Source organism: Hylobates moloch, unplaced genomic scaffold (assembly GCF_009828535.3).
Source record: "Hylobates moloch isolate HMO894 unplaced genomic scaffold, HMol_V3 SCAFFOLD_10, whole genome shotgun sequence".
NCBI classification, from domain to species: domain Eukaryota; kingdom Metazoa; phylum Chordata; class Mammalia; order Primates; family Hylobatidae; genus Hylobates; species Hylobates moloch.
Window position 1 is genome coordinate 14,068,050 of NW_026652285.1, and position 17,516 is coordinate 14,085,565.

A 17,516-nucleotide genomic window follows, 5' to 3' on the forward strand; every position below is an offset into this window, starting at 1 on the left:
CTGGGGGAGGGAGATGGCCCCATCAGTGCGTGGTCATCTCTACATGCCTCTGTGGCCTGAAGAAACTGTCTTTGGCCTCCCTAGCACTCTACAGGTCTCTTTCCTGCTGTTCTTGGCTCTAGCTATTTTCTCCTCGTTCTTCTTTTGGAGGAAGCCACAAACAGCCTCTCTATTGTCCCTCGGTGCTGGCTGTTCGTGGAGCCTTGGAATACCCACTTGCGCCTGTGTGTCCTGGGGTGTCCCACAGCCTCTACTGCCATGAGTCCCTTTGGGCAGGCTGGCAGAGGGTGCTTGACACCTGGAAGGGTGACTCCTTCCAAGCTTGGAATCCCAGGCTGCTCAGCCAGCATTTGTTTCCAAGGCCACAAACATATATCCTGAGGGCCAAATAGGCCCTCAGCCCCGACCCCTCAACTCCCCACCATGTATGGGAAAAGGGAGATCCAATCCCAGCCCTTAGTTTGGGAATCTTCTACTGCAAATAAAAAGAATAAATTAAAAAATAAATTAAAAAAATCCCAGCCCTGCAAAGGTCCCGCGTCCCACTGCCTGCCTTCCCGCAGCTCGCAGGGCTGACTCCTGGAGAGGCAGGATTTACCTGAGGGCTCTGACCACCTTAGCTGCCCAGTGCCTCTCTGGAGATAGAGGCTGCCAAAGGAGACACCACAGATGAGAAACTGCAGCAAAATCAACCAGGGGCCAGAAGAGCTTTGGGCAAGAGACACGGAACAGGACAACAAACCATGGAGAGGGAGAAGAAAGGAGAAAGGGTGAAAGGAAAGTGAAAACTGCCCAGGAGGGGAGGAAACAAAGCAGGATTGTCCCAACGGCTGTGAGGGGCCCAGGGTAAGACTGGGTGGGAAGGGCAGCGGTGCTGGGCTGGGGTCTTGCCGAGGCGGGGCCTCCCGGCAGCCTGTCCTTGGCTTGTTCTCCCTCTGCCTGTGTCTGGGCCCTGTGGCTCCCACAGCCTCTCTTTTATCTGCATGCTGACAACCCCCATATGAGGGCCTCCAGATCTTTCGCTTGAGACTAAAGCCTGCCTAAGTGCCTTGCAGACTTCTCCACTGGACCTGCAGGACAAGTCACCCATGCCCGGGCTCTTCAGCCTCCCTGAACCTGTTTTCCTCTTGCTTTTCCTCACTGCCCAGGCTAAGTTAATTTACTCCTTTCCTCTCCCTCTACATCTAGTCAAGGCCCTACCAAGACCGACCAGTTTCTTCCAACAAACATTTCCCGACTGTGCCCATATTTCTTGTTTCTCTCTATTGGGGCAACTTTGCAGCCTCACTCCCACAGCCCTCCATGGTGCCCCCAGAGTGGTGTCCAGAAAGTGTGAGGCTGATAGAATCATTTGCTCCCTCCCCTGCAGTGCCTGCTCATCTGCCCAGAGAATAAAGTCCAGATTCCTGGATGGAGCCCTACCTGCCACTCCAGCCTCACCTGCCCCAGTTCTCTGCCTCAATGAACCAGCAACACAGAATGGTCTGGAGTTCCTCATACCCACACTCCTGCCTCAAGCCTCTAGGCCTTTGTTCAGATTACATCTGTCATGTGGACTACCCGTCACCTGGCTAATCCAATTTATTCTCAGATACTACCTCCTCCAGGAAGCCTTCCCCAATTCACACCTCCCTAGCACCATCCACAGCATCCTGCTCATAGCTCTGCCTTTCCACTTTCCACACTATTTGTCTTTTTTGAATCTGTTTCCCCCACTGAACCAAAACCAGGGCTGTGTTTTATTCACCAGTAAGCCCCAGCCCCTAGCCCTGAGACAGGGCACAGGGTAGATGGTCAGTAAATTGTGGTTGCACAAATGACTAACTCATGGGTCCCACTCACCAGGGAGCCATTTGGCAGGATATGGGCTGTGGGGGCCAGAGGATGTGCGAGGACGAAGCCTTCTTAGTAACTTGTATCGTTCTACAAAGTTTTGGTGAGAGACCCTGGAAGCCAAAGCAGGCAGAAGGAGAGAATTACTTCATCTGTGAGCCAGGTAAACGGCTCAGGGCTCAACAGAAGTTATTCTATTTAATCAGCTCAACAACACAGAACGGTGCTGCCCTCCCCGAGTATCCCCACTGAATGTGAATGTGGTTTTGAAGCGATTTCTAGGATCACTTAGTTGGAAGCCCATAAAGACCATTTAAAATGGGTCTGCTCTCCCTGCTGCCTTGGTCTACCAACACAAAGCATCTCTTGTGTTAGCAAGGGATTTGCTGGATGCCTCCCTCCAAAGGGGCTGACAGGCCTCTCCCCAAACAATTGGACCACTCCTATGATGCAGACATGCTTGGCCACATCTCCCCTCTGACCTCTCTGACCCCACAGTCTCCTCTGCCTCCCCCAGATCTCCCTGCTCCCCATCAAGGCAACACTTCTCAGATAGCTAATGGCACCTGATATCTGCACTTCCTCCCAACTGCTTGTCAGCCCTCCTGAGTATGGCTTCTGTCCCCAACATTGTACCAATGTGGCTTTTGTCACAGCCATCAGCTGGGTACAAAATAGTGTACAATAAGTGAATGGATAAACGAATGGGTGCTGCTCCCTAGTTCCCAGTTGACTTCTACAGACCAGCCTCTTTCTCTTCATCTCCACGTCTCACTCTGGGTTGGGCAGGCTCTTGCCCGATGAGAGTCCTGAGCCCCACTCTGCACTGGCCCTGCACTGTGCCGTGATCAAGCCCACTCACCGGATGGGGAAGCCAGCAGCACTGATATGGATGGTCTCCACGAGGCCACAGGCCTCCAGCTGGCTCAGGACCTGCAAGGGTGGGGAGACAGGGCAGGCACCTGCAGCATGGGGCCAGCAGGCCAGAAATGCCATTCTCTTGGCCCTTCTTCTTAGGCCCTGGCCAGTGCCGAGCTGCAGGCTCTCCCAAGGCTTGGCTAATGGGGGTATCTCCTTGGGGCAGTGAGAAATTGAGGGACCTTGAAAACAAATCTCCCTGCTAGAAAGGGTCCTGGTGGTCCCAAGTCCCCCTCATCCGACGCGTGGCTTCTGATACAGCTGAGGCAAGTGATGTCCTGGCTCCGTCTCACCCTGCCCTCAGTGTAGTCTCACTACCACACAACCCAGCCCAGGCAAATTTCCAGTTTGGATTGTTTTCATTGTCTGCAGGCATTAGAGGGTGGTTCACAGCTGAGAGGCAGGGAAGATTATACTATGAAGATTCTTCTGTGACCTGAACCCAGGTCTTTACCACAGAGCTGAGTTGTTCTGGCTACAAACCTGAAGGCCACATCTACCAGGCCACACCTTCAGCAGTGCCCAGCATTCACCCTTCATCAACATCCCTCAGAACCTGGAACCCCAAGAAAAGGGCAGCTGCTGGTTAGAGTGCTTTTGTTAGATTAGAAAAAAATGATACTGGCTGAGTGTGGTGGCTGCTCACGCCTGTAATCCCAGCACTTTGGGATGCTGAGGCGGGCAGATCACCTGAGGTCAGGAGTTCGAGACCAGCCTGGCTAACATGGTGAAACCCCATCTCTACTAAAAATATAAAAATTAGCCGGGAGCCGGGTGTGGTGGTGCGTACCTGTAATCCCAGCTATTTGGGAGACTGAGGCAAGAGAATCACTTCAACTTGGGAGGTGGAAGTTGCAGTGAGCTGAGATTGCATCACTGCACTCCAGCCTGGGTGACAGAGTGAAGGTCGGTCTCAAAAAAAAAAAAAAAAGAAAAAAATGATACCTCCAGTGAGAAATGGCTGCACTGTGCGGGGACTGTATGGTGACGCAGACTTTCAGGTAATCACAACAGACACCCATTCCTCTGGGCAGCTTCAGTCTCTCATCAGGGTACGTGGCTTAAAAAAACAAGATGCACTGGAACTTGCCTCCCTGGCTAGGCTACTATGCACAGACCACACAACCATACATGCCTGCCCTGCCACAGCAAGGGAGATGGGTCCTCTCTCATGTCAGGCCTGGCCGGAGAGACCACCTCTGTTCACTCCATTTGGAGCAGATGTCCTGCCCTTCATCTTTCCAGGGCCTTGGCCAGATGGGGCTTGGTGCAAAGCAGCTTTGGCGCGGTGTTAATTACCTCCTCTTGGAGAAAGGTCTGAGCCTGGCCCTGGCTGTTGGGCTTGATGCAGCGAATGTAGTGGGGCGTGGTGCTGTGTAGGACCTGCAGAAGCTGCTCCAGTGAGGCCTGCAGATGAGAGACCATGGGGTTAGGCAGGGAGAGGGGCTGCCCAGGGCCATCAACTGGGCTCTGGTTAGTAACTACATCAAATGCCTCCAGCAGGCCCTTCCATGATCCTGAGACCAGGAATCTCCTGTGCAGGGATGACTGCTGCAGGCTCTCAATGAGCAGGCTCAGAGCACATTCCTCTCTCGACTTCCCATGCTCCTCACCTCTGTCTTATGGGACCCTTCTAAACCTGTGACCCTCCCTGACTGGTCTCCCTGAATCCAATCTCCTCCTCTTTCCCCTCCCCACTTCTCCCCAGGGCAATCTTCTTAGAAAAGAACAATCTCAAAACTTCTTGCCATTCGTCCAGCAACAAGTGTTATCACTCAGCTCATCCTGTGTGCTGGAGGCTGTGCCACAGGCTGCCTGCTGCCATGTCAGAGCTCAGTCCAATGGGCCACACATGTTGGATGAACACCCTCGGGGGTGTGTCTGAGGCTGGGTAGGAAGGTGCTAATCAAACTTGGTTTTCCAGGTGCCTCCTTAAGGAGGTGGTGATAAAGCTAAAGTCTGAAGGATGAGAAGGACTAAACTAGGAAAAGGGGCGTGGAGGATGGGAGTGAGGTGGAGCTGATGGGGCAGTGGTCAAGAGTATCCCAGGAAGGTGGGGCAGTACATCCAAGGACTGAGAGGTGGTAGAAAGCAGACGATGTGAGAGAAGTGAGTGAGGGTAGGGTTAGAGCAGGAAGCTAGACAGCTGGGGATGAGCCAGGTCAAACAAGCTCATGTAGCTGATCCTCTTCCCATGAGCACCCCACTGGCAGGGTGTGAGAGGCTGCATAGTGCCCCCATAGGCCCCTAGGCTTCCCATCATATTATACCTGATAGCCTATTTGTCTACTGTTTCTGTCTTCCACACTGAAGTATAAACTCCAGGGGACTGGGACCACATCTACTTGACTTGCCACTGCTCCCCAACAAACAGCACCGATCCTGGCAGGTGCTCAATAAATATTTGTGAGACTGTGGAGTGAACCAATCAGCATATCAGACCCACCTTGAACTTGGACACCACGGTCAACCCAGGGGCCCTGCTCTGGCCAGAGGGTTCCTCCTGGGTCTTCTCTTTGGGGTTAGTAGGAAACAGCCCCACGAGCAGGGGGTCCTGGGATTGCTGCAGGAGCCTGGTCAGCTCAGGTGGGATAGGGTCCTACTGGGAAATGGCAAGAGCAGCAGTGAGGGCAGGTGGAGCTTCTGCCCAGGGCCATCCACTGCCCACCCAAGCCGCAGATGACAGGGCTTCCAGGTAGGACAGGGCCCGAGTCCAAGAGAAGGTCCACTGGACAACCAGAGACCTGGAGATCCAGTCTAACATGGGTTATCTCCAGGCGGGTCATGCTTGACTAGTGGAGACCTCAGACAGGTGGGCCCAAGATGGTGATTCTGGATTCTGGGAGGAGGTTCAGGAGAGAAAGGACTCACGATGGGAAACTACTATGCATAGCAAAGACCCAGCATCTCGTTTCTCGCAGGCCCCACAGGGCATGGCCCAGCCCGTACCTTGTTCTTCTCCACCAGGCCTGCTGTGTGGTACCGCACAGGCCCCGCATAATGCACCACAATGAAGCTGGGCTCCCGGCTGAGCTTATTGTGGCCCAGGCAGGGGCTGCCTGCCAGGGCAGTCTCAATGCGTGTCTGGAGCTGGGCTGCGCTGCTTGGTCGATTGAGGCGGCATTCCTGTGGGATGGGAACAGGGGGTCAGCCACATACATGAGAGTGTCTCACCACAACCCTCACTGTCCCCATCCTGTGACCCCCATGACAGCAGACATCACACAGGCATCATAGTGTCCCCAACAGGGAGGAAATATAGCAGTGAGCAGATCTATCTGGCAGACTGGGAGGAGAGAGGCACAGAGAGGAAACAGGATAATCATCAAGGCCCCAGAAAACCCAAAGGCCAACTCTGGTGCTCGGCTCATTAGCTGACCTCCCCACCTCATTTATGAGGGAGCAGATGCTGATGGGGCTTCCCTCAATGAGATCCAAACAGGGCTGGTTGTCCTGGTAGTTGACGAATGACCACTCCAGGCCCTCAACTGCGTATTCCTCCTAAAGAACAAGGTGGGATGGGGTGGGAGAAGGCAGCTGTGGTCTGATGTCCTGACGGGCCATCCGCGGCTGGCCTCGGTACCACAGTGTATTCCAGAACAGCATCAAAGAAACAAAAGTATATCAAAACATTACATTGTACTCCATATGTGCAATTATTATTTGTCAATTAAACTGATAAAATAAGAAGGAACAAAAGCCTTCTAACCAGAACCTGGACTGGGGCTGGAAGGTCAGGAAGGGATTAAGGATCCAAAAGAAGGACCTGCTTCCTGCTCACCCCACCCCTCACCTGCTGGGCCCTTAGGTAGTGAGCCACAAAGTGCTGCTGCAGCTTCTCATTGGCGTAGTTGATGCACAACTGTTCCAGACTGTTGTCAGGAAATGACTCAAATCCATACACATCCAGCAGGCCTGGAAGGATGGCAGAGAACCCATGGGGCCACTGCAGGGAGCAGATGGGGAATAGGGGACCAAGGAACCCAGGGTGGCTGGGCCCCTGCCAATGCCTTATACTTGGCAGCCTGGGCATGAGGCTGAGTGAGCATGACACCTGTGGTGGGCAGAACATATCTTCCCCACCCTCCACCCAAGGTGGCTCCCATCTCCACCCCATTCCCCTGTAGAGCTCAGAGCAAGCAGGAAACCTAAATGAAGTGTGAAGACAGCCCAGAGCATCAGGCCCATTTTTGAGTCTGAATTCTCTGGTTCTGATAGGCACCTCCTGTGAGGAAACCAGGTCCCAGGGAACATTTTCTGTGTTAAATCTAGTTTGGAGGGCATTCGTCTCACCAGCCAATTTGTTGCCTAGAATTCCACCATTCCATGAGCAAACTGCACTTGTACCTTTAAGCTTTATTTCCTCCTATAACTGACTGTCCCACCTAGTTACAACCGTGTTGACTTCCCTCAGTCATGTCCCCCAAGTCTTTTTTTTTCCCCCTGAGATAGGGTCTTGCTCTGTTGCCCAGGCTGGAGTGCAGTGGTGTGATAACAGCTCACAGAAACCTCAAACTCTTGGGCTAAAGTGATCCTCCCACCTCGGTCTCCTGAGTAGCTGGGACCACAGGCATGTAGCACCATGCCTGGCTAATTTCTTTGAGATGGGGTCTTGCTATATTGCCCAGGCTGGTCCCCAACTCCTGGCCTCCAGTGATCCTCCCGCTTTGGCCTCCCAAAATGTTGGGATTACAGGTGTGAGCCACGGTGCCATCCTCCAAAGTCCCTTCTAATCCAGCTCTTTTCCCCAACCCCCACTACTCTCCTACAATTAGAGCTGGGTCTCTGGGGAGAAAAAGCGCTCTTTCAGACAAGGCACTGTTAAGCCTGTCTGGAGAGTTATGGACTGCTCAGATGTGGGTGCAGGAGAGCAGAGATCTCACCCTATGCAGAGATCTCGCCCTATGCTGGCAGGCAGATGCAGGAGGAGACAAAAAAGGGAAAGGAACTGCCCAGAGTCACACAGTGGACCCAGGGCTCCTGCCTCTCCATCCAGGGCCTTATTGCTCTTTTTGTGGAGTGCTCCCAGCACAGTGAGGCCTTGCTACCTATGAAAGTGGTCCATGAGTCAGTGTCTGCACAGATGCTGCTGTTGATCACTGATACCAGCCAGTCAAACAGCCTGTTGGGGGAAGAGAGTGGACTCTGGTGAGAGAAGGTCTGGCTGAGTCAAAGGGGTGGTAAAATTGCTCCCCCCATCAGGGTGCTATACCCTGGGGGGCCCTTGTATTCTGAGCCTGACAGGTCAAAGGCCAAATCCTCTCCTCTTGCTTCCGGCCCATCACCACGTCTTGACCTACTACAGATGCAGGCTATGGGCATGCATGTTCCCAGGTACACACAAACCTGGCATGTTCTTCCGGGAAGATTGAGCACAGGACAAGCTCAACTCCTAGGCTGGGCAGGGAATGGGTCTACATCAGTCACATGGCTCGAGACCCAGCTGGTGTCTTGAGAATGGGCAGATGGGCCTGGGTGTGGTTTGTAAATAACTGAGTTCATTGAACACCCCCGCAAAACTCCACCTGTGGAGCCCAGGGCTCAAGGCCCCACCATACCCCCTGACGTAGTTCTGCACAAGTGGGCCCCCAGTCCCGAGGTCAACAATGGCATCCTCCACTCTAGAACCGGCCCCAGCCCAGAGAAGATGAGACTACACACAAGACACTGACACGTACAACACTATACAGGGGTTTCTTCCTCACAATTTTTCTTAAAGTAATTGCTCTGCAACTTTTTTCACTTCAGTAAATAAACTGGCTCTTTTTGCAACAGGGGCTGTGCAACTGTCCTGTGGTCGGAAGCTCACTCTATCTGTGTTCATCACACTTTATCTGCTCATCTTGGAGTGACTTGTAGGCAAAGGCTTTAAAAGTCTTTGACCTCAAATTGTGTCCTGAAATTAGCTTTGAGGCAGTGGTAACTAGTCTCTTGCTGAAATGGATTTAGTCTGGCCTCAGCTGCCCTGGACCATTTTCAACTCAGATGATCTGGTTCCCCCAGCAGAGCTTCTCAGGCTCTTGGCTCTTTGTGGCATTTATGAAAGCAGGGGACCCTCTCCCCAGAAAGGTGCCCAAGGTCTCATGTGCACATGCACACACATACACTCATTCTGGCTCATCTCAGAGGATTCTGGGCCCCTGAAGCCCTTACAAGGCCTGCTGAAGAATCTCAGAACTCAAGGTGAGAAATCATCCTTAACCACATGGCCAGAGGGTAAAGGTACCCATGTAACCTACCAGAAAAGGCCAGGACCCCACCTCCACCACTGTGCTACATGCTGTGGGCTGAGCCTCTGGCTTTACCACAATCTATCAAACTCCTAGGTGATGTACAAAGGCACAGGGAGACAGAGAGGCCCATTCAGCCAAGGATCTGAAGCAGGAACTGCAAAGGCTCTAGATCACCTTTGGGGCCTGCCTTGCCAGCAGAGAGCTGAGCAGGCTCTCTTCACCTTGCTGAGGCTAAAGCAGCCTCCAGAACTTTAATAATGAGCTGAATTCTGGCCAGGAATTTAGCAAATTTCCCACTCAGAAAGAGGCCACAGGTGCTGCTTGGGGAAAACCTGGGAGCTGTGCCCTGCTGTGTCCAGGGGTTTGAGGAGCAGGGAGAGGAACCAGTCTGTCTTATCCCCCACCCTGGGCCTGTGCCTATTGCCTGATGTTGTCTGGCCCAACCCTGGACAGGAAGAGCACTTGTTGGGAGGACAGGGGCCAGAGTAACTGCTCACCGCGCATAGATCAGTTTGGCCAGGCAGTCTCTACGGGTGTCACACTCGGCTCGGGGGCAGGGCTTCCGGAACACCTGCTGCTGCCTGCCTGCCCTGATGGTTCTAATCTGCACCGTCTCCAGCAGCACGTCCTCTGGGAGCCCCAGCAGCGAGGCTGCCGTCCTGACAGAATCTGGGAGGGGCAAATCCTCTTTAGGCAAATCACTCTCCATCCAGTCCTCTTCACGAGGCACTGTGAAGTCATCACAGCGGGACCATGACTTGCCCAACTGGACAGAAGAAACCTAAGTTCTGATCAGTGAAGTGACTCACCAAAGGATTCCATAAGCGGCAGTCAGAACTCAAACCCAGCACTTCCATGTACCAGTCCATACTGCCATGTACGGGACAAATCACTTTACAAACCTCTGACTCATTTTCTCATCTTTAAGATAGGGACGATACTGTCTGCCTCACCAGACAGGGTGAGGAGTAAATGATCCAGGGCCAGGCCCTATGGTGGGTGGCATAAGCAAGGGCATCAGATTCCAATTTTCACCATCCGACCTTCCACCCAACCCTAGCAATGCTGGCTACCTTCGTGACAGGGCCTGCCCTATCCCACACCCTGACCCTCACACTTGGCATCATCCATCGGCTGGCAGGGCTGGGCTTCATCCTCGGAGGTAGCAAACTGGATATTGCCAAGGTGCAGCAGTCCAGCTAGGACCTGGGGGAAAGAAAAGGATGGGTGGGAGTAGGAGAGGGTGTGACGTGGGGCTACTCTGGGAAGGGCCGTTCTGCTGAGTACAATCACGACAGCAGAAGGGCAGCTCCCGATCATGGCCCAAGTGTGCCCATCTCTGCCAGGCACAATTCTATACAAGTTACATGCATAGCCTCATTGCATCTTTTCAACAACCTGTAAGGTATGTGCTACGCCACTGCCTATGATAGAGATGAGACTAAGGACACGTGCTTCCCAAGGGGAAAGGTGGGATGAGAACCCAGGCTGACTTCAGATGTCTCCCGGGGCAGCCCGTGGGCCCCCATGCCCACCCATCCTCTACCCCTCTGCCCCCTGCTCTCTGGGAATAGACTGGTGACTGGGGGCAGGGCTGCTTCTGTGTGCCTGCTGGAGGCTTGTCTCTGCTTCCTTGAGCCCTTTCCCACTGCCAGGCTTCTGAGAGCCCAGCCTACTGGAGGAACTGTGACCTTGGTCTGTGTCCGATGGGTGCCCCTTTGTCTTTGTACTCAGTGTTCCACACAGACAAGCCCCCAGGGGCTATAGACAGAAGCTCCCCTCACCCCACCAAGGCCCAGCAACTTCAAAACCCTCAGACCCAGATGGGCATGGTGGCACACGCTTGTAATCCCAGCACTTTGGGAGGCTGAGGCAGGTGGATCACTTGAAGTCCGAAGTTTAAGACCAGCCTGACCAATATGGTGAACCTCCATCTCTACTAAAAATACATACACACACACACACACACACACACACACACACAAAATTAGCTGGGTGTGGTGGCACAGGCCTGTAATTCCAGCTACTCGGAGGCTGAGGTAGAAGAATCACTTGAACCCGGGAAGAGGAGGTTGCGGTGAGCTGAGGTTGTGCCACTGCACTCCAGACTGGGCAACGAGAGCAAAACTCCATCTCAAAAAAAAAAAAAAAAAAAAACCAACCACCCTCAGACCTGACACAGGGACCCCACCCACCATTCCTATATGGTCCCAGGCAGGGTGCCTCCATGTGCCACTGGTCTTCCGGCCACAACTTGCTCCAGAAGACTGCCATGCCCACCAGGCAGAAGGGCTGTGGCAGAGGGTCATGCCACCCCCAAAGCACTCCTGCCCCGACTCCCAGTGTTGTCTACTTATCCTGGGCCTTGTCCCCAGGTGCTGTCCTTCTGTCAAGTTCTTACCTGGCAGTGTCTGAGCAGCCCCCATCTGGAGGTGAGGGTCACTTTCCACTGCATTGCTACCTCCCTGAAGTGGCCTCCCTGTCTCGACTGCCAGGCCATCCTATCTATCCCCTCCTGCTGCTCTAGAGGGTGAGGAAGATGAGAGGAGGCAGTCAGCACTGTCAGCAAAGACAGAAGGGAGGCCGCCCTAGTGTGACTGGGAGAAGCCCAGCTCACCTGGGGCAGTCTCATGTTCCAGAGGACGACGGGGCACGGGGTTGGGGGAAGACAGAGAGAGTAGGAATTTGGAATTATTATGTCTGGTACTCTGTATCACCACTTAGTGGTATCTGACCTTGGGCACGTCACTTTACCTCTCTGGTTTTCTCAGGCATAAAGGGAAATAAACACACACAGAGGACTGTTTAAAAAACTAAGTGAGCAGAGAGGTGTGAACATGACTTGTAAGTTTTAATGTACTAGACAAACAAGGCGGTAGCACTAGTTCTCTCTTCTGATCATGCAGTACCTTGCTCTCTGCCCCCATGGATCACTTACTGCATTCTGTACTCTAGCACTGTGTACGCATCACTGTTCCTTATGCCCCGTCCACCCCATCACCTGGTCTCCAGCCTCAGAGAACAGAGAGGTGGCTGATTGCTTGGAGGTAGCACAGAGGGGCCCAAAGTCCTAGATCCTCAGGGAAAGACCAACTCCAAGTCCAGGGAAAGGCTCTATGAAAGGGGCTGCCCATCATCTCTGCCAAACATAAGTGGCATGGCTTTTCTTCTGACCTTAAAGATGTTGTTCTGGGTAGGGGTGTCAATGCCCAAATGGAGCATGGCCTCTCTGGTCACCTCAAAACAATCCTCTGAAAAAGAATCCAAGTTCAGGGGCAGAGGTCAGCAGTAACAAGATGCGAGGGAGGCAGGCTCTGTACAGAGTGGGTGGGTGACGCTGGGTCAGCGCAAGGTGCTGGATGGGGCTCCCCTTACCTTCTAAGCTCCTCTCTGGGTTGGGCAGCCATGAAAAGGCAGCTCCCTCAGGGAGGTGCCACTGGAGCCTCTCATCCTCACTGGCTCCTTTGCAAATCTGTGGAGAAGGGTAGGTGGGAGGCTGGGTAGGGGGTTTGAGAAAAGCCCAGGCCTGCATAGGCATGGGGTTGGGATGAGAGGAGTGAGAGATGGTAGCAACATCACAAGGCTCAGAAGTCCCTTCCGAGAGTCCAGGGCAGGTACAGGGGCAAAAGATGCCGTAAACATAGCCCTGGATGTCTCCAACCTGATGCAAAAGAACCTTGCTCTAGGGAAACCTGCAGTCTGGTGAAAAAAGGACAACTCCTGCCCAGGGAGCCCGTCATCTTGACGTGGGAGGCATACCCATCACCTAAGGATGCTCCGATTCTGAGAGAAAGGGAGACGTCCTATCCATGCCTTGGGGGACTCCCAGTCCGAAGGAAAAGGCACAACTCTAGGGAAGCCCTTATTCTGTTAGAGACAGATGCCATTCTAGGAGAGCCCTTAGAATGATAAGAGTGACACGGCTTCCACCCTAGAGATACAGTCCCAGCCTCAAGGACCTTCTGGTCTGATGGAGGAGGTAAAACATACCCCCGGCCACAACTGTGCTGGGAGCCAAGGCACAGTGTGAGGCAGAAGTGTTGCATGTGAAGTCTGCAGAAGAAAGTGGTGGCTCCATCAAAAGCTAGGTGAAGGAGCCAGGCATGGAGCATTCTGGGGGGTGGGGGGTTGAAAAACAGGGACCCATCCCTGTCCCACATCTGGGGGGCTGTGGGCCCCATTTGGCACAAACCTGATAGAAGATGTGGAAGTTCCTCTCACTGGAAGCCTGGCAGGCCACTCGAGTTTTCTCCAGGAGGTAGGTCTGGACTGCAGCTCCAGTCATTTGCTGAGCCCTGGGGCACACACAGGCCAGAGCCCGTTAGTTGCCCATTCATTCCATAGCCATGTCTGGCAATTTGGGTGTGCCAGATTGCCTGCCACCTGGCAACTCCCCACCAAGCTCTTCCACTTAGCCAATGGGCATTGAGGGGTGGGGACCACTCAGAATGTCCTTGGGTGTCCTGCAATATTCCCCTGCATCTAGCTCAGGTGGGCAGGGCCAAGGCCTCTGCACATCATTTTGCTCTACCCCAAGACAGGAGTCAAAGTCCCAGCTTCAAGCTCAGGGATATGGTCCAAAGAGGTGGCAATTTAGCTAGAAGTCCCTGAGCAAGAGTAGAAGCCAGGAGGAACCCAGGCCTGAATAAGCGCACTGCCCCAGGGTTCCCCAAGGGGAGAGGAGCTATAGTTCTCCAGGTGCAAAGATCACCCTCAGAGCTCCCACCTGAGGTAAAGGGCATGCACCAGGAGGAGGAGGGTTTTTGCCCATAGGGGTGGCCCAGGCCAGATACTGCCCCAGCCACTTTTAACCTCCCCAATCCCGTCCTCCCACTAGCCAGGGCGACAGCAGCTATTACCTGTTCAGCTGGAGCTGGATGAACTTCCCAAAGCGACTGCTGTTGTTATTCCTCAGCGTACACGCATTCCCTACAGATCACACCTATGTTTACTTCACTCCCCTGGGTTTGCAGAGTCCTCATAAGCCAAGGTGGCTGCAGGTCTCTGGAGGTCCTGTTCCTGTGCTCAAGTCACCTAAAGGTCCCTTTGTTGGTTTTCATGTCATAGGGGACAGGACTAGAAAATGGGCCCTCATGCTTTAGCAAGTGGGATTCAGGGGAGTTAGAACAACTTTCTGGCAAGAAATTGGAATGAGCAAGCCTAGGCAGTCAGGGACCTTTCTTTGAAGGGAAAGGTCAAAAACAATCAGCTGTCACTACTGACTTTAGACAGGAAGTCACACCTGGGTTCCAGGGCCAACACAAACACTAATCACCTTGTATCCCTTAACAAGTGCCCTTCATTGAACCATCAGGAAACTGGATAGAAAGACAGAATTTGGACGAGCTAAGCCACCAGGTCTTCTCCAGCACGACTGTTAGGTGTGCCTAGGCTGGAGTGAGGAAGAGGACTGAATGACATTACCTCTGTTAGAATGATGCTGAGGAGTACCAGGGAGAGGCAGTGAAGGATATACTCACCTTCCAACCCCACCCAAGAGAGGGTCTCAAAGCACTGCCCCTCTCCCTGGAAGGTGGAAAATCCTAGAGGAAATGGGACTGAGATACTGTGCAAAGGAGCCCAAGCTCACCAAAAGCTTCCATGACAGGGTTGGAGTTCAGGATCCTCTGTTCTATCCTTTCTGCAATCTTATGGCTCTCCCAAGATACAGGTGAGGCGGCCACCACAGCATAGAACTTCATTAGGCAGCGAGACGTCCATGTCTGTGGCAGAAACAGCCCTGTGGGAGCTGTATCTATGTTCCCACCCACTTCTGAGCCTGCCTGAGAGAACAGTGCCCACCAGAGCTCTCTTCTCCACCAGTGTGTTGCTGACAAAATGGGTGAAGGCAGAATTCAACCCTGGCCTCGGGCAAGGCACTTCCTCTACCTGTGTTTGTAAAATGGGGGTAATAACATCTGTTTCTCCCAGCTCTGTGGCAGACACTGAGCTATTGAGGCTTTCTGTGTATGTTTTTTTGCAAACTCTGCAAAGGTGTGATTATACAATTGTTCATAAAACAATAAAACCAAAGCACAGAAATTTAAAAATTTATTAAAAATCATGCATCTACTCAATGACAGGGCTCCAATTTATACCCAAGCAGTCTAATTTTTTTTTTTTGAGACGGAGTCTCGTCCTGCCTCCCAGGCTGGAGTGCAATGGCACAATCTCAGCTCACTGCAGTTCAAGCGATTCTCCTGCCTCAGCCTCCCGAGTAGCTGGGATTACAGGTGTGCACCACCACGCCTGGCTAATTTTTTATATCTTTAGTAGAGACGGGGTTTCAACATGTTGGCGAGGCTGGTCTCAAGCTCCCGACCTCGTAATCTGCCCACCTTGGCCTCCCAAAGTGGGATTACAGGTGTGAGCCACCGTACCTGGCCCCAAGCAGTCTAATTTTAAAATTCATACTCTTTTGTTCTTAATCAGCTGAAGTGAGGTATACTTTCATTTTAACTTCTAATTGTTTGTGGCTAGGACATAGAAACACACTGTCTTTACATATTGACCTTGTATCCTATCACCTCACTAAACGCTCTACAACTTTTTAGCTGCAGTAAGGTGGCAACTTACTTTGTAGATTCTTTAGATTTTTCTTTGGGATCAGAGATATTTCTATCTTCTGAAAGACTTTATGTAGAACTGGTAACGTTTCTTCCTTAAATGTTTGGTAGAATACACAAGTGAGGCCACCAGAGCCTAGAGCTTTCTCTGTGGGAAGGCTTTTAACTATGACTTCAATTTCTTTCAGAAATAGGGGCTATTCAGGTTCTTTTTCTTCTTTTTTTTTTTTTTTTTTTACGGAGTCTCGCTCTGTCGCCCAGGCTGGAGTGCAGTGGCGCGATCTCGGCTCACTGCAAGCTCCGCCTCCCGGGTTCATGCCATTCTCCTGCCTCAGCCTCTCCGAGTAGCTGGGACTACAGGCGCCCGCCACCACGCCCGGCTTATTTTTTGTATTTTTAGTAGAGACGGGGTTTCACCGTGGTCTCGATCTCCTGACCTCGTGATCCGCCCGCCTCGGCCTCCCAAAGTGTTGGGATTACAAGCGTGAGCCACCGCGCCCGGCCAGGTTCTTTTTCTTCTTATGTGATCTTCAGCAGTTTGTTTCTCAAAATACTTCTCCATTTCATCTAAATTGTCTAATTTCTTGGCACAAAGTTATTAAAAATATTATCTTAATCTATAAGATCTGTATTGATGTCTACTCTTTCATTCCTGATATTGGTGATTTACATCTTTTTTCTCTTTTTGTATGTCTGACTGGAGAGTTATCATTTTTTGTTTGTTTGTTTTCTTTTGAGGCGAAGTCTTGCTCTGTCACCCAGGCTGGAGTGCAGTGGCACGATCTCGGCTCACTGCAACCTCTGCCTCCGGGGTTCAAGTGATTCTCCTGCCTCAGCCTCCTGAGGAGCTGGGACTACAGGCGCTCACCACCATGCCCAGCTAATTTTTCTATTTTTAGTAGAGACAGGCTTTCACCATGTTGGTCAGGCTGGTCTCTAACTCCTGACCTCAGGTGATCCACCCACCTTGGCCTCCCAAAGTGCTGGATTACAGGCGTGAGCCACTGCACCCAGCGAGAGTTATCATTTTATTCATCTTTTCAGAGAAAAGTCTTTTATTTCATTAATTTTTTTTTCTGTTTTATTCATCTTCACTTTTTCCCTTCTTCTGCATACTTTGGGTTTATTCTGTTCCCCTCTAGCTTCTTAAGATATGCCACAGACTGAATTGTGTTCCCCTCAAATTCATATTTTGAAGCCCTCACTCCTAATGTGACTGCATTTGGAGAAGGGATCTTTGGGAGGTAATTAAGGTTAAATAAGGTAATGAGGCCAGGTGCGGTGGCTCACGCCTGTAATTCCACCACTTTGGGCGGCCGAGGTGGGTGGATTGCCTGAGTTCAGCAATTCAAAACCAGCCTTGACCAACATGATGAAACCCTGTCTCTACTAAAAATACAAAAATCATCTGGGTGTCATGGTATCCACCTGTAATTCCAGCTACTAGGGAGACTGAGGCAGGAGAATCGCTTGAACCCGGGAGGCACAGTTTGCAGTGAGTTGAGCTTGCACCGTTGCACTCCAGCCTGGGCAACAATAGCGAAACTGCCTCAAAAAAAAAAAAAAAAAAAAGAGGTAATGAAGATGTTGTGCTTTCATTTTAATTCATTAGTTCAAAATATTTTCTAGTATCGACTTGGTAATGAAATTTCAAACAAGGCTGGACACAGTGGCTCACGCCTGTAATCTCAGCAATTTGGGAGGCTGAGGCAGGTGGATCACTTGAGGCCAGGAGTTTGATACCAGCTTGGCCACCACAGTGAAACTATAACATCTCTACTAAAAATACATAGTCTCTACTAAAAATACAAAAATTAGCCAGGTGTGGTAGCATGCACCTGTGATCCCAGCTACTCGGAAGGCTGAGGCAGATTAATCACTTGAACCCAGGAGGTGGAGGTTGCAGTGAGCTGAGATCACACCACTGCACTCCAGCCTGGGCCAGAGGATCCCAGAAGAAAAAAAA

At 52.0% G+C, this 17,516-nt stretch overlaps 2 protein-coding genes across 2 annotated transcripts in view; one reads left to right on the forward strand and one right to left on the reverse strand.

Annotated features, from left to right (window-relative positions):
* The window catches only part of LOC116474328 (gametogenetin-binding protein 2-like), a 176,338-nt gene that overhangs the window by 66,896 nt on the left and 91,926 nt on the right, over window positions 1-17,516 (forward strand). The gene's annotated exons all lie outside the window — the stretch shown is intronic.
* Window positions 1-17,516, reverse strand: part of MYO19 (myosin XIX) — a 40,253-nt gene that overhangs the window by 5,271 nt on the left and 17,466 nt on the right. Inside the window, 15 exon segments of the mRNA XM_032163060.2 lie at window positions 1,843-1,946; window positions 2,696-2,766; window positions 4,051-4,158; window positions 5,198-5,350; window positions 5,701-5,877; window positions 6,139-6,252; window positions 6,545-6,666; window positions 7,800-7,873; window positions 9,482-9,653; window positions 10,100-10,190; window positions 12,159-12,235; window positions 12,360-12,456; window positions 13,177-13,279; window positions 13,844-13,913; window positions 14,575-14,707. Of these exon segments, the coding sequence (XP_032018951.1) occupies window positions 1,843-1,946; window positions 2,696-2,766; window positions 4,051-4,158; window positions 5,198-5,350; window positions 5,701-5,877; window positions 6,139-6,252; window positions 6,545-6,666; window positions 7,800-7,873; window positions 9,482-9,653; window positions 10,100-10,190; window positions 12,159-12,235; window positions 12,360-12,456; window positions 13,177-13,279; window positions 13,844-13,913; window positions 14,575-14,707 (1,666 nt within the window).